Source organism: Peromyscus eremicus, chromosome 5 (genome assembly GCF_949786415.1).
Source record: "Peromyscus eremicus chromosome 5, PerEre_H2_v1, whole genome shotgun sequence".
In the NCBI taxonomy this organism is placed as follows: domain Eukaryota; kingdom Metazoa; phylum Chordata; class Mammalia; order Rodentia; family Cricetidae; genus Peromyscus; species Peromyscus eremicus.
Genome location: NC_081420.1, coordinates 9,617,606 through 9,637,393, shown reverse-complemented (window position 1 = coordinate 9,637,393; position 19,788 = coordinate 9,617,606). Strand labels below are relative to the sequence as shown.

Genomic DNA, 19,788 nt, shown 5'->3' with positions numbered 1-19,788 from the left:
GCTTCTCTGATCTTTCAGGTTATTACCCTGATATCTGACTCCTGGTTTTTATTGATAAGATTAATTAGATTTGTGCTACAATGACTAGAGTCCATGCATTAGAGAATGGACCAAATATAAATGGAATTTTTATCTTTCTCCCACTTGAAGGTGGAGTTAGATCTGTGTTCAGATCTCAGCCCACACTTTAAAAACCAGCACTGTGCATGTCATTCCCTTTGTGAGCCTCATCATTGGCCTTCATCAGTTCTTGTCTTCCATTCCTTTATTCTCTCTTCCTGATACCCACACAGCCCCTATATCACAGAAGACTCTTGTCACTTCAGTGCCTCAAATCATCCTTAGAATCTGGGAATAGAAACTAAATTTTAAAACTTTAATGTGAATACCATTTTCCATTTGTCTTCATTGACCTATGAGAACTAAATTAGATATATATGGACAAAAATGTGACAATCTCACAGCATGAAACCTTTTTGTTATCCAAAACCACACCCTCAACCTTAAGAAGAGAAGTTTAAAGTACTCAGTGGTGGGGCATGCCTTTAATCCCAGTACTTGGGAAGTAGAGGCAGGCAGATCTCTGAGTCTGAAGACAGCCAGGGCTATACAGAGAAACCCTGTCTTGAAAAAACAAACAAACAAACAAAGTCAAAAGGTAGGCAGGCTGGCAAAATGGCTCAGTAGGTAAAGGCACTTGCTGCCAAGCCTGGCAACTTGTATTCTATATATAGACTGAACCCACATGGTAGAAGTAGAGAACTGGCTCCTATAAATTGTCCTCTGACCCCCACATTTGCACTGTGGTATACACTTGTGCTCATAAACGCACACGCACACACACACACACAGATAGATATAGATAGGTAGATAGATAGACAGACAGGCAGATAAATGAAATGTGATTTTTAAAAGTCAAAAAGGCAGGGCTGGAAGATAGCTCAGTGCTTAATAGTGTCTACTACTATTCCAGAGGAACAGGTTCAGTTCCCAGCACCCATATAGGGTGGGTCAGAACCTCCTGAACTTCCAGCTCCAGGGCACTCAGTGCACAAATCCACACCTAGACATACATGCATATATAAAATTGAAAATAAAAATAAATCTTTTTTAAAATTTTTTTTAAAAAGTATTTTTTAAAAAACATTTTAATGCCGGGCAGTGGTGGCGCACGCCTTTAATCCCAGCACTCGGGAGGCAGAGCCAGGCGGATCTCTGTGAGTTCGAGGCCAGCCTGGGCTACCAAGTGAGTTCCAGGAAAGGCGCAAAGCTACACAGAGAAACCCTGTCTCGAAAAACCAAAAAAAAAAAAAAAAAAAAAAAAAATTTAATGTGTTTAAACTCACTCATAGTGTTGTCAGACATTTACTATGAATAATTCCATGTTTTCCCTTCCCAGTTGCCTTTTATACATAACCATTTCAATTTTTAAAGTAATTGGTATTTTTTTAAACATACGTATTTGTGCCAGGTGATTGTGGCACACATCTTTAATCCCAGCACTTGGGAGGCAGAGGCAGGCAGATCTCTGTGAGTTCAAGGCCAGCCTGGTCTACAGAGTGAGTTCCAGGACAGGTTCCAAAGCCAAACAGAGAAACCCTATCTCAAAAAAACAAACTATATATATATATATATATATATATATATATATATATATATATATGTATTTGTTATTGTTTTGTTGTTTATAGAATGTAATAGTTAAAACCATGCATGGTGATACAGGCCTGTAATGCTAGTACTTGGGAGATAGAGGCAGGAAGATCAGGAGTTCAAGGCCAGTACTGATGCAAACCTGGGCTGTGTGATACCCTCTCAAAAAGAAAAGAGAAAGATTGGGAGGAGGAGGAGGAGGAAGAAAGTGGTATTCATTCTTCTAGCAACATAATGGGCTCAAGTCTTTTTATGTCTTTTTCATGTATCTGCACGTACAACTTTATGCCAGAAGAGGGCATCAGATCCCACTATAGATGGTTGTGAGCCACCATGTGGGTGTTGGGAATTGATCTCAGGACCTCTGGAAGAACAGCCAGTGCTCTTTTTTTTTTTAATTTATTTATTTTTATTATTTTATTATTTTATGTGCATTGGTGTTTTGCCTACATCTATGTCTATGTAAGGTGTCAGATCTTAGAGTTACAGACAGTTGTTAGCTGCCATGTGGTGCTGGGAACTGAACCCGGGTCCTCTGGAAGAGCAGTCAGTGCTCTTAACCGCTGAGCCCCACTTAAGTCTTCTTATCACTATTAAAATGTCTACTATACCTTTGTCACTACCCTATAATCCTAGCACTTAGAAGATGGAGGCAGGAAGATTAGGAACTCAAAGCCAGTCTCTGACTGCTCGTGGCTCTTTGGTATTTGTGTTTCTGTTACTTCTGTTGTTGTTTTTTGTTTTTTGAGATGGGGTTTCTCTGTGTAGCATTGGCTATCCTGGAACTCACTCTGTAGACCAGGCTGGCTTCAAACTCAGAGATCGGCCTGCCTCGGCCTCCCAAGTGCTGGGATTAAAGGCATGTGCCACCACACCCAGCTTTCTGTTACATTTTAATATAGATGAAATCATGTTGTGTTTAGAATTCTTGTCTTTTAACTTCTCTACATCCATCATTAAGAGGTTTTTTTTTTTTTTTTTAAATAGAGCTTTCTTGTCTCTGTAATAAAATGTTTCAAATGCATAGAAAACTTTGCTGTTTTCAACCTGTTGCAGAACCTCTTGCTTTTAGGAAGTGTAGAGTCCATCCTGATGTCTGTCTATCTCTTTGTCTCTACAGAGCAAGGGTCAGAAATTAGAGCCCATCCCTCATCGAAGACTAAGAATGGTGACAAACACTATTGAAGAAAACTTTCCTTTGGGGACTGTGCAGTTCTTAATGGACTTTGTTTCACCCCAGCATTACCCACCCAGAGAAATTGTGGCTCACATCATCCAGAAAATCCTGCTCAGTGGCTCTGAGACTGTGGATGTCCTCAAGGAGGCCTACATGCTTCTCATGAAAATTCAACAGTATGAATCATTACCACTGGCTGACCAAGTCTTCTAGGGACTGTACACTCAGGGCACAGTTTCCCTTATCTAAGCTTTATTCAGCTGACCTGGGGAGGGTTCTTAATAATGTTGGTTGTAAGTGACAGGAAACCCAATCAAAACTGGCTTCAATTGCTGGTAAAGGAATTTAATAACTTATTTTCACTAGAAACCTGGGAATAAGATGTTATTTGATACTCTTTTCCTAAGTGGCTACTGGGACCCAGCTTTTAACTCTGCCTTGGTTCTAGTTTTGGGGCTGTACACTATAGTCTTCAGATTTAGATTTTTATGGTACTTTGAGTTAGAAAATCAACTTCCATAATTACATAACAATTCTGAAACTGAGTCATAATTGGCTTAACATGATACATGAATCCATTTTTGAGACAATCACAGTGAATGATAGAATATTGTAATTAACTCAGCAAATCACATGCTTCATGCAGTCCTGGTAGGTAAAGCTCAATGGCTATGAGCTGGCCAGAGACTGACATAGTGTGGTACTGGAGGGTAGGCCAGAATCTCAGGGTGAGAAGATGCTTTGTCTCCTGTCTTCGTGCAGACCCTATCCCTTCTGCCACTAAATTCCCCAGAATTCTGATTGATGTCACTTAACTTTCAGGCTGCATCCAGCCAATGCCAAGACTGTGGAATGGGACTGGAAACTGCTCACCTATGTCATGGAAGAAGAGGTAACATAAATTATGAAGATATATCTTTTGCAGTGGAATTTTTTTTTTAAGATTTATTTATTTATTATGTATACAGTGTTCTGTCTGCATGTATGCCTGCAGGCCAGATGAGGGCACCAGATCTCATTATGGATGGTTGTGAGCCACCATGCGGTTGCTGGGAATTGAACTCAGGACCTCTGGAAGAACAGCCAGTGCTCTTAACAGCTGAGCCATCTCTCCAGCCCTTGCGGAGGAATTTTTAAACTACATTTATTTGTGTGTGTGTGTGTGTGTGTGTGTGTGTGGTTGTGTGTGTGGTTGTTTATTTGAAAACACCATGTTGTGTGTGGAAGTCAGAAAACAGCTTGCAGGAGTTGGTTCTCTCCTTCCATCCTGTGGGTCTTGGGGATTGAACTCATTGTCAGGCTTGGCAGCAATTGCCTTTACCCTCTGAGCCATTATTTCCTGCTGACAGTCCTACCCTACCAAAAAATTACTGTTAAAAAAAATGTGGTCTCCCAACTCAGATATTAATATATTCATGTCTTCTCTCCTTGAAACCAAACTAAGAATATTAGTGGGAGGGTTAGTGACACAGCTCAGTGGTGGAGCACTTGCCTGCCATGCATGAGACCCTGAATCTAGTCCCTAGTACTGCAGACAAGTAAACATTAATGCTAGTAAATAAATGAAGAAAGGAAGCCAGGCAGCGGTGGTACACGCCTTTAATCCCAGCACTGGGAAGCAGAGGCAGGCGGATCTCTGTGAGTTCAAGGCCAGCCTAGGCTACAGAGTGAGTTCCAGGAAAGGCACAAAGCTACACAGAGAAACTCTGTCTTGAAAAAACAAAAAATGAATGAATGAATGAAGAAAGTTATACTCCATAGCTGTGAAAATAGGGGAAAGTGAGTCAAGATTCAAGGGGTCTAAGGAAGAAGACATTAAGGTGATGAGTCAGAGGCTGGTCAGAGACAGCCAGGAACTAGAACACTTGTAGAAGAGACCGTAGCCAGGGAAGGAAATCTTCACTTTGGAGCACCAAAGGAGTTTACCACTCAGAAATGCAATATATATGCTGAGCAGGATGAATGAATCCAGTACGGATGGTGAGTATCTGCTGAAAATCATTACATGGAGCTGTCAGCTACTACATTCTGGAACATAGTAGGCAGAAAAGTCTAAAGAAATGGCATGAACCATCTGTAATAAGCAAAAGCAGATGCTATAAAGTTAGTTAAAAAAAAAAATTCCACATTCTCTCTTTAGTGACATCCAACTTTAACTGCTGGAGTTATTTTATCTGCTCACCCTAAAGTAATCAAGCAAGTGACTTTTTACTTCAAATTCTATACTCAGACAAACTGTGAGTTAGGTATGAGGATGAAATAAAGATGTGGGTTGGAAAGGTGGTTCAGTGGTTAAGAGCACTGGCTGATCTTGCAGAGGACCCAGATTCAATTCCCAGCACCCACGAGGTGGCTTATATCCATCTGTAACTCCAGTTGCAAGGGATCTGACTCCTTCTTTTGACCTTTGTGGGCAACAGAAACACATGTGGTATATACATACATGCAGGCAAAATAGTCATACCCATTAAATAAATTTCCAGATATCCAGATATGCAGGAACTTGAAAGTATACTCTCATACTCTGTTTCTCAGGAGGTTGAGTGCCCCAAAAAGGGGAAATATGGGATCCTAGGAGACAAGATGGAATCCAAAAGAATATTAAAGAAAAATTCCAAAATGATATTGACTAGAAAACCAAGGGAGCAGTAATTCCAGAATGACATGGAATAACAAGGTATAATGACAGTAATAGAGACATCAACAGGATGGCGAAGTAAGATGCTCCAGGCCCTTGCTGTCCAATAGACACTGTGTCAGCAACAGGTCTCAGTTACCGTTCTATTGCTGTAATTAAACACCATGACCAAGGACAACTTAGAAGGAAGAATTTAGAGCATGGTGGCACACGCCTTTTGGGAGGCAGAGGCAGGTGATCTCTGAGTTCAAGGCCAGCCTGGTCTACAAAGCGAGTTCCAGGACAGCCAGGGCTGTTATACAGAGAAACTATGTCTTGAAAAACAAGTAAAATAAAAAGAAGGAAGGGTTTATTTATGGCATAAAGTTTCAGAGGATAAGAGCCCATCACCATCATGGCAAGGAGCATGGCACTAGAGCAACAGCTGAAAAGTCATCTAGATCCACAAACAGGAAGCCATAAGACCACCCACAATGAGACACCTCCTTCAACAAGGTCACACCTTATAATCCTTCCCAAGTAGTCCCACTGACTGGGAACCAAGTATTCAAATATATGAACCTATGGGGGCCAATCTCATTCAAACCACCACATTTCATTCCCTGGCCCCATAATCTCATGGCCACATCATAATGCAAAATGCAAAACTTCAAAAGCCTCATGGTCTTAAAATCTCAACATTGTTTAAAGTCTAACATCTCTTATGATGTAACTGTAACCCTCTAAACTCAAAATGCACATTATATACTTCCCTCTACTATGATACAGAATAACATTACCATTCCAAAAGGGAGGAAATGGGGCAGAGTGGGAAGTGCTGGACCACAGGGAAACAGCAGAGCAAACTCCAAATCCTTTATCTCATGTCTAATGTCAAAGAGCTAGATGACTCCACCCTTCTGGCTTTGCTGCCTGCAACATACATCTCTCTTGAGCTGGTCCTACTCCCTGTATTCAGTTCCCCTTGGCAGATAGATGTCTAATGGCTCTGGCGTCTCCAATATTTTGGGGTTTCCAATGCAGTCCAGGCTTCACTTTCATAGCTTTGTGCAATAACTTCTCAGGGCTTCTGTGTAAGGACTCCCTTGCCACATAACTGGTCTCAGCAGCTCTCCTTAACTGTGGAGGAAGATTGCACAACCCTCTTACTCATGTGTCCTGAACTACATGGGCAACAGTGCCAACTTTGGCTGCTTGCTTGAGATGAAGTGTGGCCCCTTGAATCATATTTGCAGCAGTTTTTAGGAACAGAAAATTCCTCTTGTCTTTTCCTTTCAAAAGCCAGAAGCTTAGCTGGGTGGGGTCTTCCATCAAGGTGTCCTTTCATTCACTCTAATGTGGTCAGGCCTTTTTAATCTCCTCATGTCTTTCACACAAGCTAGTTCCAACATTTAAATTTCCTGGGATGCTGCTCTTGTTGTCAAACTGGACATTTGTATTTCTTCCTGCCCCACTTGCCTTTCATCATTGTAGACTTGAATAGAGTCATAACCACAACACAGAGTGAATATTGGACTGTCTTGGAATGTCTTACAAGGAAACTAATACTTCATAATTTAGCCTCAGGCAGCTTCTTAGGACAAGGTCAAAAAGCAGCCATGTTCTTTGCCAGAATATCACAAGAACAGTCTTTAGCCCAGCTGCAAATATTGTTCCCCTGAAACCTCTGAATGGGCCTCCAAAGTCCACATGGCTCTGCACTATCTGCCAGGCTCCTACTAGGTTGGCCCATTAAACTTACAGCATTTAGTCACTTTTTTAGTTGAAAATTTCAAAGTTGTCCACATTCATCCAAAAACACCACATAGTCAGAGTGGGGGAGAGGTCTCTGCATACACCAAGGCCAGCAGAATGTGGATCCAGGGGAGGCAAGAAGGAAATTTGGTTCAACATGACTCAATTTCTGGCGTTGTTTCAAACTTTGAGAGTCTGACACCTGGTAGTTAGGCATATTTAAGCAGAGCACAACCTTGGAGGAAAGTTTCCTGGTGATAAATAACTCAATCCCATGTGCACATAAAGCTTAAGACATGACCACATTAAAACTCTTGTAAGGTACAAGTAACTTATGGTTCCAGAGAGTTAGAGTCCATGATAACCGAGCAAAGTCATGATGGCAGAACATCTGATAGCTCACATCTTGATCCAAGAGCAGGAGGCAGAGAATAGGAATAGTGGTAGGCTTTTGAAACCTCAAGTCCACCCCTAGTGACACACCTCCTCCAAGGCCTTCCCAAACAACCACCAACTAGAGACCAAGTATTCAAATGCCTGAGACTTATGGGGGACATCTTATTCAAACCACCAGACAACATATGGACTACAAGACTTGTGAGAACTTCAGAGACTATAGAGTAGCTGCAGAGTATAGTCTAACTCATGACCATGAAGGTGCTCCATCAATAGAGGTAGCCGTTTTGTAGTGTTTACCATGCTCAGGTACTTCCCCTTACTCAATGTAACAAGCTACATCCAGAAAGAAACCACTCATTCCCAGCTCCTTCTTAGAAACAGATTTACCATACCCCAAGAGTGCCAGTTTGTCTGGGAGCTGCTCAAGAGATTAGTTTTTGTCCTGCCTGCGTCAGAGCGTGGCAAAAACAATAGAATGGTTTGAAAACAGGCGATAATGTCAAGTATTAGAACTACCGATAGTGTCTGCAATTCCATAGACAGACACCAGGGGAAGCAAGAGAGCGCTGAGAGAAGCAAGCCACTTGGGGAAATTAGGACAGTCAAAAGTATACTACATGGAGGCTAGTGGGTAACATCGTGATGTCCTGAACCTGTGTTAAAAATTCATTGCAGTTTTCAAATCTGTAATCCCAGCACTCCTGTAGTGAGCATAGTGAGTTGAGAGAAGGAGACAGCATCCCCTAAGAGATGTCAGGTTAGGTACGCTGGAATAAACAGATCAACAAAGAACCTGTTTCAGGCTGGGTGTGGTGGTGCAAGCCTTTAATCCCAGCACTCAGGAGGCAGAGACAGGCAGATTTCTGTGAGTTCGAGGCCAGCCTGGCCTACAAAGAGAATTCTAGGACAGCCAGGGCTGTTACACAGAGAAATCCTGTCTTGAAAAACCAAAAAGAGAGAACCTGTTTCAACAAAGTGGAAGAGAAGAAAGGACTCTTAAGTTATCCTCTGGCCTTTAACTGCCACATATAGATCATGGAATGCTAAATATGCACTTAAAAGCATGGTATATGGGGACCAGCATGATGGCTCACCAAGGAAAGGGACTTGGTGTCAAGGCTGACAGCCTGACTTTAATCCCCTGAACCCACACAGCAGAAGAAGAGAACTGACTTCCACAGATGTATAGATATGTGCATGTGTGCATGCATAGACGCTCATATAAATATGATTAATATTTAAACAATAAGGTTTGGTTTGGCTGTCCTAGAACTCGCTCCATAGACCAGGCTGACCTTGAACTCAGAAATCTGCCTGCCTCTGCCTCCTGAGTGCTTGGATCAAAGGCGTGCACCACCACGGCCCAGCACAAAAAGTTTTTTAAATATAGTGCATGAGGCTGGGAAGAAGGCTCAGTAGGTAAGAGTACTTCCTGTGCAAGCATGAGTCCCTGAATTCAAATCCCCTGCATCCATGTAAAAAGATGGGTGTGACTATATACACCTATAACCCTGGCACTGTGGGGGCAGAGACAAGAGGATTACAGGGACTTGCATGCCATCAGCCTGCTTCTAAGTTAAGTGAGAGACCATGGGGATCAGACAATGTGATAGAGCAGGGCACCTGATGTCTTCCTCTGCCCTCCCTGCAAGTGCATGGGTACACACACACACACACATACACACACCACATATACAAAACAGAATAAGGACAGTACATGTACATGTCTAAAGTGGGTATTACTAGAAAAGGGACAGGTCCAGAATTTCAAGCCATACTGATTGCTAAATGTCTTACCCTAAATAAATCCAATCTGTACATACTAGAAAAGGTACTTTCTTCAAATACCTAATTCCAAAAAAAGGTCACAACCTAAGAGTTCATTCTCTAAAAACTATAAAAATAAATAAAGCTGTTAGCTAGACTTAAGAAAAAGGAGGTAAACAGAGATCATTAGAGGAGCTGGGGGTGGTGGCACACGCCTTTGATCTCAACATTTGGGAGGCAGAGGCAGAAGCAAGCTGGTCTCTGTGAATTCGAGGACATCCTAGTCTACTGTAGGAGACCAGCCCCCACATTTACCCCAGAAACTCTTGAAAAATGAGGGATAAGAGACTTAGTTAAAAACAGAGGGAGAAAGAAAACACAGGATAGACTTGGGTGGGCCTGGATCCTTATCCAAAGGTCTATAATAATGCCAAGGGATGGATCGAAAGACCTCCCTCTTGCTGGTTAGACCTTGGAAACACCTGGTACCCAGGCCCATGGTCCAACAGTCTACAAAGTGAGTTCCAGGACAGCCAGGGCTGTTACACAGAGAAACCCTGTTTCAACAAACCAAAAAAAAAAAAAGAAGGAAAAAAAGATGAGATTAAACAACTGTATGCCAAAAAAAGATAATATATAAGAAATGGATAAATTTTTAGACATGTATATCTTGCCATGAGCAAATCATGAAAATATATATATATATATATATTTTATATATAAATATATATTTATATTTATATATAAATATAAAACTACCACCTCCTCACATGTTAAAGGCTTTGTCCCCAGCTTGTAGATAAAAGGTGACTGAATAGAGGGCAGAGGTGGTGTGTACCTTTAATCCCAGCATTTGGGGAGGCAGGTGGATCTTTGAGTTCAAGGCTAGCCTGGTCTACAGAGTGAGTTCCAGGACAGCAATTCACAGAGACCCTGTATCAAAATAAAACAAAGGGTGACTGAATGAGGGCTTTTAGTCCATTGGTGGGTTCATAGTGGATGGCATTAGAGGAGGTTGGTACTGGTTGGAGGAAGTTGGATACTAAAGGCATTCTGGGACATTCCATTGAAGAATTTTTATCTCAGTGCAGCTCCATTTTGCAGGATGACCAATTTTTGGATCCTTGTGCATGACTATGAATAAGCTGATAGTTGTATCAGGATTGTCCTCACAGTGACAAATACTTGAAAGAATTTAAAAGGGCAGATTTATTTGGGCTTTTGGTCTCAGATTTCAGTCCAAACTGTAATGAGTCAAACACCCCAGTAGAAGGGTGGCAGTGAAGGGAAATCACTCACTTAAAAGCATTCAAACAGCAGGAGAAGGGGCTGGATCAAGATACGTCCTTTCAAGGCATGTTCCCAGTGACCTGTTTCAATCCACCTAGGCCTCATCTCCTAAGGTGCCAAAGCTCCTAAAAGAATACCAGCTGAGGTGTTATCCTCCAAAACATGAGCCTGTAGAGGACACACATTCAAACTCTAACACTATTTTAAAAGGGCTAAGATAGAAATTTGATATAGTATCTATTTTACATTTTTAGGCAAGACTGTGAGGAATGAGTCTGTGTTATTGCTGGTGAGAATGCAAATGGTACAGCACTCTACAAAGCAGTTGAGTTTCTATTGCCATGACTCAGAGTACCTGCTGTCTCCCACAACCTCTCTTTGATAGACAGACTTTCTGACTCATGGCATTTTCTTGGACTTTGGGTTATGACAGCCTATGGTTTCCTGTCTTCAAGAGACTGAGAAGCAAGCCTGACTTATTCATTCTTCCACAGGGACAGACTCTGCCAGGACGAATCCTCTTTCTACGTTATGTAGTACAAACCCTGGAAGATGACTTCCAGCAGATTTTGAGGAGACAGCGGCAGCACCTCCAGCAATCCATTGCAAACACTGTTCTTTCGTGTGACAAACAGCCCCACAACGTCAGGTAATGAGCTGTTAGCCCTCTGGTATGACAAGAATAGGGACTGTAGTGTGTAACAAGTGTGTTAGTTCATCACTGACAGTGTGTGAAAAGTCAAGGAAAGGGGGTTTATTTAAGGTCATCATTTTGGGGGTTTTCATCTGTCGTAGCAGGAGCAGAGCTATTCAGCTCATGGCAGCCAGGAAGCAAAGGAGATTAATAAAGGAAGGAGCCAAAGCAGCATGATCCCCAAGGCCCTATCCCCAATGATCCACTTTTCCAACTAGGCTCTCCCTTCCACAGTTTGACCTCTCAACAGTCTACTCAGATTTTGAATTCATCAGTAGATTGGACCAACATTAGAGAAGAGCTTTCGTGATGGTGAGGCATAATTGTTTTAGGAAGTTCTCTCACAGACACACTAATCTGCTAGTGTTCTCAGTCACTCATGAACCCAGAGACTACAAGGGGATGAGATTTTCCTCATTGCTAAATACCATAAATTGGATCAATAACAAAACTGTGGACCATCAAAAGAACTGAACTGAAAATGTGTCTAAGTAGTGGGGATTACTCCCTTGTTCTGAAGATTATATGGAAAGTAAAAGTTTTGAGATCTCATATGTCTGAAAATCTTTTTTCTCTTGTGTATTGACTAATAAGTAGGCTGATTACTTTTAGTTTAGTTTAGATATTTAGAAATACATTTTGTGCAGAACTTTGAAGAAATTGTCTTCTAGCTGTCAGAAGTGCTGTTAAGAAATCAGAAGCAGAGCTGGAGAGATGGCTCAGAGGTTAAGAGCACTGGCTGCTCTTCCAGAGGTCCTGAGTTCAATTCCCAGCAACCACATAATGGCTCACAACCATCTGTAATGGGATCTGATGCCCTCTTCTGTCACAAAGGTATACATGCAAATAAAGCACATATATATTTAGAAATCAGAAGCAGGGCTGGAGACATGGCTCAGTGGTTAGGAGCACTGGCTACCCTTCTAAAGGGCCTGGGTTCGATTCCTGGTATCCACATGGCAACTCAAAAACATAAATAACTCCAGTTCTAGAAGATAGGACACCACCTTCTAGCCTCCATGGGCACCAGGCACATACATATGTGGTACACAGACATACATATAGGTAAAATGAGCAAACACCTAAGATTAAAAAATAAAGCTGCTTAAATTTCACCAGTAATAGTTTATAGAGAAAAATAATAGAAAGGGGCTGGAGCTCACACATCTCTTATCTTTGGTAATTGTTCTCTGATTTTGTGCATAACATCTGTTTTCCCCAAGTTAGTTGCCTTTGGCAGGGGAGTGGGGTTGTTTTGGTTATTTGGGTCTCTGATTCCTTTTTTTGTTGTTGGGTTTCTTTGTTTTTGGTTTTTTTTTTTTGTTTTGTTTTTTTTGTTTTGTTTTGTTTTTTTTTTTTTTTTGGTTTTTCGAGACAGGGTTTCTCTGTGTAGCTTTGCACCTTTCCTGGATCTCGCTCTGCAGACCAGGCTGACCTCAAACTCACAGAGATCCACCTGCCTCTGCCTCCCGAATGCTGGGATTAAAGGCATGCACCACCACTGCCTGGCTGTTGTTGGTTTTTTAAGACATGGTTTCTCTATGTAGCCCTGGCTGGCCTGGAATTCACTGTGTAGACCAGGCTGGATCTGCCTGCCTCTGCCTCCCGAGTGCTGGGATTAAAGGTGTGCGCCACTGCACCCAAGTCAGTACTCTACAATTTTATTTTCTCTAGTGTTACTGTGGTTTTAGGAGGGAAACAATTAGGTGTGTGTATTCAATACAACTTTTTTAAACTTGGTTACTTAAGCAATTAGTAATCATCAAAATAAATTTTAGGGCTGAGCAGTGGTGGAGCATGCCTTTAAGCACTTGGGAGGCAGAGGCAGGCAGATCTACCTAGATCTCTGTGAGTTTGAGGCCAGCCTGGTCTACAAAGCAAGTTCCAGCACAGCCAGGGCTACCAAGAAAAACCCTGTCTGGAAAACAAAAACAAAAACAAAAAACAACAACAAAATAAATCTTAACAATATGAGCTGTTTCCATCTTACTGATAGTGCCTGAGCCCCATGTGAAGTATGTCCAACTGCACATCCTCCAGCCCTAGTTCTTGCCTTCATAGATGACTCACCTCTCACCTAGTCCTGCTTTCCACCTCTAGGTAAGATTGCTGGTCAGAAAGTCATCTTTGCCCCAGAGGTGCTTTTCTGTAATTACAACTTGTGGTAGCCACTTTTGATTGTCCAGTTGAATGGACTAGTAAAGCACACCTCAGTGGGCTGTGATGGTGTTTCCAGAGATTGTTAGATCTTGGGGGCTGTGCCCTAATGAATGTTAATTCTTTTATGAATTCATAGTACACTGATTGGGGGAAGTAGGGCCACATACTCATACTGGCCACTTCCTACATTCCCCTTTTCTGTTTTTTATCTACTAAGAAGTGAAGAACAGCCTCTGCCCCATGCTCCCCTTCCAGGATGTTCTGCCTGACTGCACGGGTTCAAGCACCCATTGGCTGAACCCTCTAAAACTGTGAGCTGAGATAAAGCCTTCCTCCCTTAAGGTATTTCTGTCAGGTATTTACCACACAATGGTAAAACGCAACTAATATATAATAATTTCTAGGAAAGTGTTGGAGGCTAGAGGTACAGCCCAGTAGTAGAGTGCTTGGCTGGCATTCATACACAAGGTCCTAGGCTCAGTCTCCAGTACCACAAAAGAAGAAAAAAGAAAAATGTTTGTATTTCAGTTTGCTTTTATAATCAGGCTGCAGTTAAATGTGTGATTTTCATTAGACTTATTTAAATTTTGAAAATAGCCTAGCAGTGGTGGTGCACACTTTTAGTCCCAGCACTCAGGAGGCAGAGCAGGAGGATCTCTGTGAGTTAGAGGTCAGCCTGGTCTACAGAGAGAGTTCCAGGCTACACAGAGAAACCCTGTCTCAAAAAAAAAAACAAAAAATTTAAAAAAACAAAAAAAAACAAAAAAAAAACCTGAAGGTCCTTGGCTGCCTTTGGAGGGACCTCCTGGTCTGGGAGTCCAGTGTAAGATGCAGGTCTGAACACTATAGGTGCAAGAGCAGTGCAAACCTTTTCTTTCTCGCCTCTTCTGTGTTCCAGAGATGTTATCAAGTGGCTGGTCAAAGCAGTGACTGAAAATGAATTAACACAGCCCCCAGATGGGACTCAGACCTCTTCAGGAGCAGGAGTCTTGAAAGCTAGCAGTGACCACTTGTCTCCCCAGCCTAACCTGACCAGGAACACCAATCAGCTGTAAGGAGCAAACAAAGAGCTGTCTTCCAGGGCTGCAAAGAGTTGGTATTTAAAGAGTAGGACCAGTCCCAAAGAGCAGCTTGCCCCAGATTACCAACCTCTGTAACAGACTGATTCTCACTAAAGACTTAGTCTGGACTAGGAGTGTAATGATGATAGGATCCTTGTGTGGCGTGCTTTAGGACCTGGATTCCACCAGCAGAAAGGAAGGGAGGGCTGCTGCTTACAGGTCCTCACTGCTAAGCCTCCATGCCTGCACCTTCCAGTTCTCATTCGGTGTCACTTCCCCCCTTTTCAGCTCCCTTTTGTGGACACTAACCAAAGTCCTGAGCCTTCTTTGCCCGACACTGGGCACCTGCTCCCTTTGGGGACACCCCCTACCTGCTCCTTGACTTCTAGTCTGATCCATCTCCTACCTCCTGGCTGCTCAAGACCTCTAGCTTGCCTGTCCTGTTGTTTTCTCTCAAACTCTAATAAAACTGTCCTCATGTTTAAAAAAAAACTTGATTAGATTTGGACAGAGACAACATAGTAACTTATAAACCTATCATTGTAGGCCAGAATCTGTCGGTTATTTGCCACTGTCTGCTGTTTCCTCTGAAAACAATGCCCTTCCATCAAATACCTATTTAAATAACTAGTAAGCCAGACTCACCCTTCTGAAGTGTTGCCCAAGATTCCCAGCCGCGTCTCTGCCTCTTTCCCATATTTGTGTCTGAAGGGAGAGAAGGTGAAAGTCTAGCGGTGGACATTCTGAACTAGTCTTGGTAAGAACTACTGTGTCATAAAGAAACCAGGAATAGGAAAATTACATGGTAGGGCTACAGAGATGGCTCAGCAGTTAAGAGCACTGGCTGCTCTTCCTGAGGACCCACCCAGTTCAATTCCCAGCACCTACATGGTGGCTCACAACCACTTATAACTCCAGTTGCAGGGGATTTAGAGCCCTCTTGACCTGTAAGGACACCAGGCAGTATGTGGCATGTAGACATACTTGCCTGAAAAATATTCATACATAAAAGTAATTAATTTAAACTTTTTAAAAATTTAATGGCAGATGCTTGTCTTCTCCCATAACAAAGAAATTAAAATAAAGTTAGTCACTTTGGACCTGTTTCTTCATTTACAAAGTAGGGACATTACAGTGTCTTAAGTTCTCTAGACCCTTAGGATTGTGTGCTTCTGCTTATTTCACCCTCAAATTCTGAAAGGTTCACATATGATCTGGCAAAGGGATTCATATGGATGAATTGCTCACTGAGAGCCAGCTAATAACTTGATTATTCTCCCTGGCCTGTTGTGTTTTGCTGACCCTCTAATAGTCTCTGTCCTTGTGTTGTTGTTGCTGTTTGCTTGTTGGTTTTGTTTTGGTTTGTTTTGTTTGTGAGAGAGTCTAACCATGTAACTCTGGCTGGCCTGAAATTCACTGTGTAGACCAGGCTGGCTTTGAACTCAGAGGTTTTCTGAGTGCTGGAATTAAAGGCATGCACCTGCACATCCAGCAGTCTGTTCTTGGGATATACTGGTGGGGACCTCCAGCTTCAGGAAGCCTCTCACCAAGTCTTCCCACTCACTTATATCCTGTGCTCTGGATCCAGGGTTGTGTGTCAGCTTCAGAGGATGTTGTCCATCGCTGTGGAGGTGGACAGGACTCCTACCTGCAGCTCCAATAAAATAGCTGAGATGATGTTTGGGTTTGTGCTGGACATCCCTGAGAGGAGTCAGAGGTAAGTCTAGTGGGATTGGTTTGTTTTAGTTTGGGTTGATTTCTCCATTAAAAGAACTAAAAAGCCATTTTTTTTAATTAACTTTTTTTTTGAAATCTCTGCCTGCCAGAAACAGAATTTTAAGAGAAAAAAAACACAAACTAATTGAAAAAGGAAGAAAGGGGTAGGAGAACTGCTTATGTCTTTGAGATGAAAGGCGGAGGTTCCCAAATAATCTATGTGCAGTCAAGGCATAATTCCTTGGGAAGAAGCAGGACACCGTCAAGGCATCCTGAATCTCCCTACCATAGCAATTTGATTAACAAGTCATCCTTCAAGCTTAGACTTGGAATAGACAAAAATAAATAAAAGCTAACACTAAGTTTTTCTCAGAAGGGGTAAATTGGCCACCCACCCAAATTATACTAGAAGATACATGAAGTACCGTTTACTTTGATTCATTATTAATTCAGGTATAATTTGTAGTTATCTTTTTTTTAACTGTTAAACTACACAGGTTTACACAGGTAGTATTCGTGAGTCCTGACAAAGCCTGACCTGTCATTTTCCAGTGGCTTGCTGGCAGTATATAAAATCTTGCAGCCTTGGTGGGATGGTTCAGTAGGTACAGGTACCTGCTGCCAAGCCTGCCAGTGTGAGTTCAATCACTGGGACCCGCACAGTGGGAGGAAAGAACTGAGTCCCAACACGATGTCCTGTGACTGCCACCCGCATGCCATGGCATGAAGACAGACACAGACAAAATTAATAAGAAATGTAAAAAAAAAATTAAGATGGAAGATGGTTTCCTTAATGTTTAAAAAAAGAAAATCTTGCACACTTGACACATTCACCTATTCTAATAGGACTTTTGTCTCTTTGTAATTGTCTTAGCCCTCTCTCCATATATATACTCATGTCTGCAGACGGAGGTTGACATCCTCCCTTCCAGTCTGTATGACTTCGCCTGTTTCTCTTGCCTTACTCCACCAAGACTTCCAAGTAGAGTGTTAGAGAAGTGGTGAGATCACACACCCTGGCCTCATTCCTCATCTCAGGGAACCATTTAGTCTTGAGCATTACATGTAAGTCATAGATGTCTGTAGGCACCTGTTGTCACACTGAGAAGTTCTGTTTCTACTTGACTGGTACTTTTCTAAAGAATAAATATGGAAGATTTCAGCATTTATTAAGATAATCATAATTTTTCCTCTTCTCTTCATGTGGGGAATTATGCTAATTAATTTCTTAAAGTTTAATTAGGGGCTGGCTGGAGGGATGGCTCAGAGGTTAAGAGCACTGGCTGCTCTTCCAGAGGTCCTGAGTTCAATTCCCAGCAACCACATGGTGGCACAGAACCATTTGTTTGTTTGTTTGTTTGTTTGTTTGTTTGTTTGTTTGTTTTTTCGAGACAGGGTTTCTCTGTGTAGCTTTGCGCCTCTCCTGGAACTCACTTGGTAGCCCAGGCTGGCCTCGAACTCACAGAGATCCGCCTGGCTCTGCCTCCCGAGTGCTGGGATTAAAGGCGTGCGCCACCACCGCCCGGCACAGAACCATTTGCAATGAGATCTGGTGCCTTCTTCTGTATACATAATAAATAAATAAATCTTTAAAAAAATAAATTAAATAAATAAAGTTTAATTAGCTTTACATGCCAGGAATCAAAACTCTACTTGGTTGCATGCTGTCATTTCTTTTGGTTGGTTGGGTTTTTTGGTTTGGTTTGGTTTGGTTTGGGTTGGTTTGTTTGTTGTTTGTTTGTTTTTGAGGTGGGGTGGTTAGACAGGGTTTCTCTGTATAGCCCTGGCTGTCCTAGAACTAGCACTGTAGACTAGGTGGGCCTCAAACTCAAAGGAATATGCCTGCCTCTGCCTCCCAAGTGCTAGAATTAAAAGTGTGCACCACAACCCAGTGCATGCTATCCTTTTAATATGTTGATATTGATGAATTCATGTTGCTAATATTTAAGGTTTTTACATCTATGTTTATAAAGGATAATAGTCTGTAATTTTATTCTCCTATGATGTTCAGTTTCATATTTTTAAAAAGTAAAAACTACACCAAGATGCCATTTCTTACCTACCCACACAGTAGAACTTAAAGACCAATAATATTCTCTATTAAAGAGGTTATGAGAAAACAGGTGCTTATTCATTGCTTATGAGAATAAAAATGATATGAGCCTTAGAGAGACATGTAGGAGTATTTGGCAGTGTCTAACAGAACTACACGTGCATTCTAGAGTTTACCTTTCTTTGTTTGTTTTTCGAGACAGGGTTTCTCTGTGTATCCCTAGAGACCAGCCTGGCCTTGAACTCAGAGATCTGCTGGCCTCTGCCTCCTGAGTGCTGGGATAAATAATGAAACATGTGCATGAGGATATTCACTACAGTGATATTCACAATTACAAAATATTGGGAACAACCAATGCCCATACACAGGCTAGGATAAATACCTATTATATGATGGAACATTATGTAGCTATATAAATAAGGAAATTTCTATTAACTGATTTCCAGGATATATTGTGAAATACAAAATAGTGAGAGCTGGGCCTGGTGTTTGAAGCTGGTGATCTCAACTCTCAAACCTGAGGCAAGAGAATCAACCCAAGAGAAACAACCTACATTGTTGTTGTTTGGAGTGGGGTGAAACAGGGTTTCTGTGCATAACAGCTCTGACTGTCCTATAACTAGCTTTGTAGACTAGGCTGGCCTTAAACTCACAGAGATCCTCCTGCCTCTGATTCGAGTGCTAGGATTAAAGGCATACGCCACCATGCCTGGTTTGCTACACTGTTTTATTTATCTTGATTTTGGTTTTATTTCATTATTTTTGCTGAGTACAGTTCCTAATTTGCTAAGTACTTTATGTATTTTAAAGATGTTCTGCTTACCTCGAGTATATCATCTCTGATGAAAAGCATTAGGAACTTTAGGTCAAGGGTCCATCTCAATGGTAGACAACATACTGAAGCACAGGCCCTGAGTTCAGTCCATGACTGGCCAGCCTCTAGTTCCTCCCTTGCCTCCCTCCCTGGGTGTGCACCAGGATACCTTTTTTTTTTTTTCAAATGTCAGACTGTTCCCTCATCCTGTAAGTTACTACTTCATGAACAAATCCATTTCTGTCTACAGCATGTGGTTTTGTAGACCTCCATTGCTGCATTTTAAAAAGGGTAGGAAGGAGTCATACCATACAACAGGGCCCATGTAGGAGGTTTATTGGAGAGAAGGGGCAGAGAAGGGGGCAGGGACCAGTCCCTGGGGACAAGGAAGGTAAAGAGAAAGACACACACACACACACACACACACACACACACACACACACACACACACACGAGAGGTGTACAAGGCCCACCTTTTATAAGGAAACATAGCGAATGCACACAAGGGGTGCTCTTAGTGGCTGCAGCTGAGGTTATATACTGTTAGGACCCAGTATATACTGTTAGCAGGCTAGTACAGATGCCTAAATGCTAACATCCATTATGTCAGAACATTCAGGGCAAACCGTGCC

General features: G+C 42.0%; 1 protein-coding gene across 2 annotated transcripts in view; it reads left to right on the top strand.

Annotated features, from left to right (window-relative positions):
* The window catches only part of Simc1 (SUMO interacting motifs containing 1), a 35,600-nt gene that overhangs the window by 10,629 nt on the left and 5,183 nt on the right, over positions 1 to 19,788 (top strand). For both annotated transcript variants that reach the window (XM_059262922.1, XM_059262921.1), the window contains 5 exons: positions 2,774 to 3,006; positions 3,653 to 3,722; positions 11,153 to 11,307; positions 14,411 to 14,563; positions 16,162 to 16,290. In XM_059262922.1, coding sequence (XP_059118905.1) covers positions 2,774 to 3,006; positions 3,653 to 3,722; positions 11,153 to 11,307; positions 14,411 to 14,563; positions 16,162 to 16,290 — 740 coding nt within the window. The remainder of the gene's footprint in view (positions 1 to 2,773; positions 3,007 to 3,652; positions 3,723 to 11,152; positions 11,308 to 14,410; positions 14,564 to 16,161; positions 16,291 to 19,788) is intronic.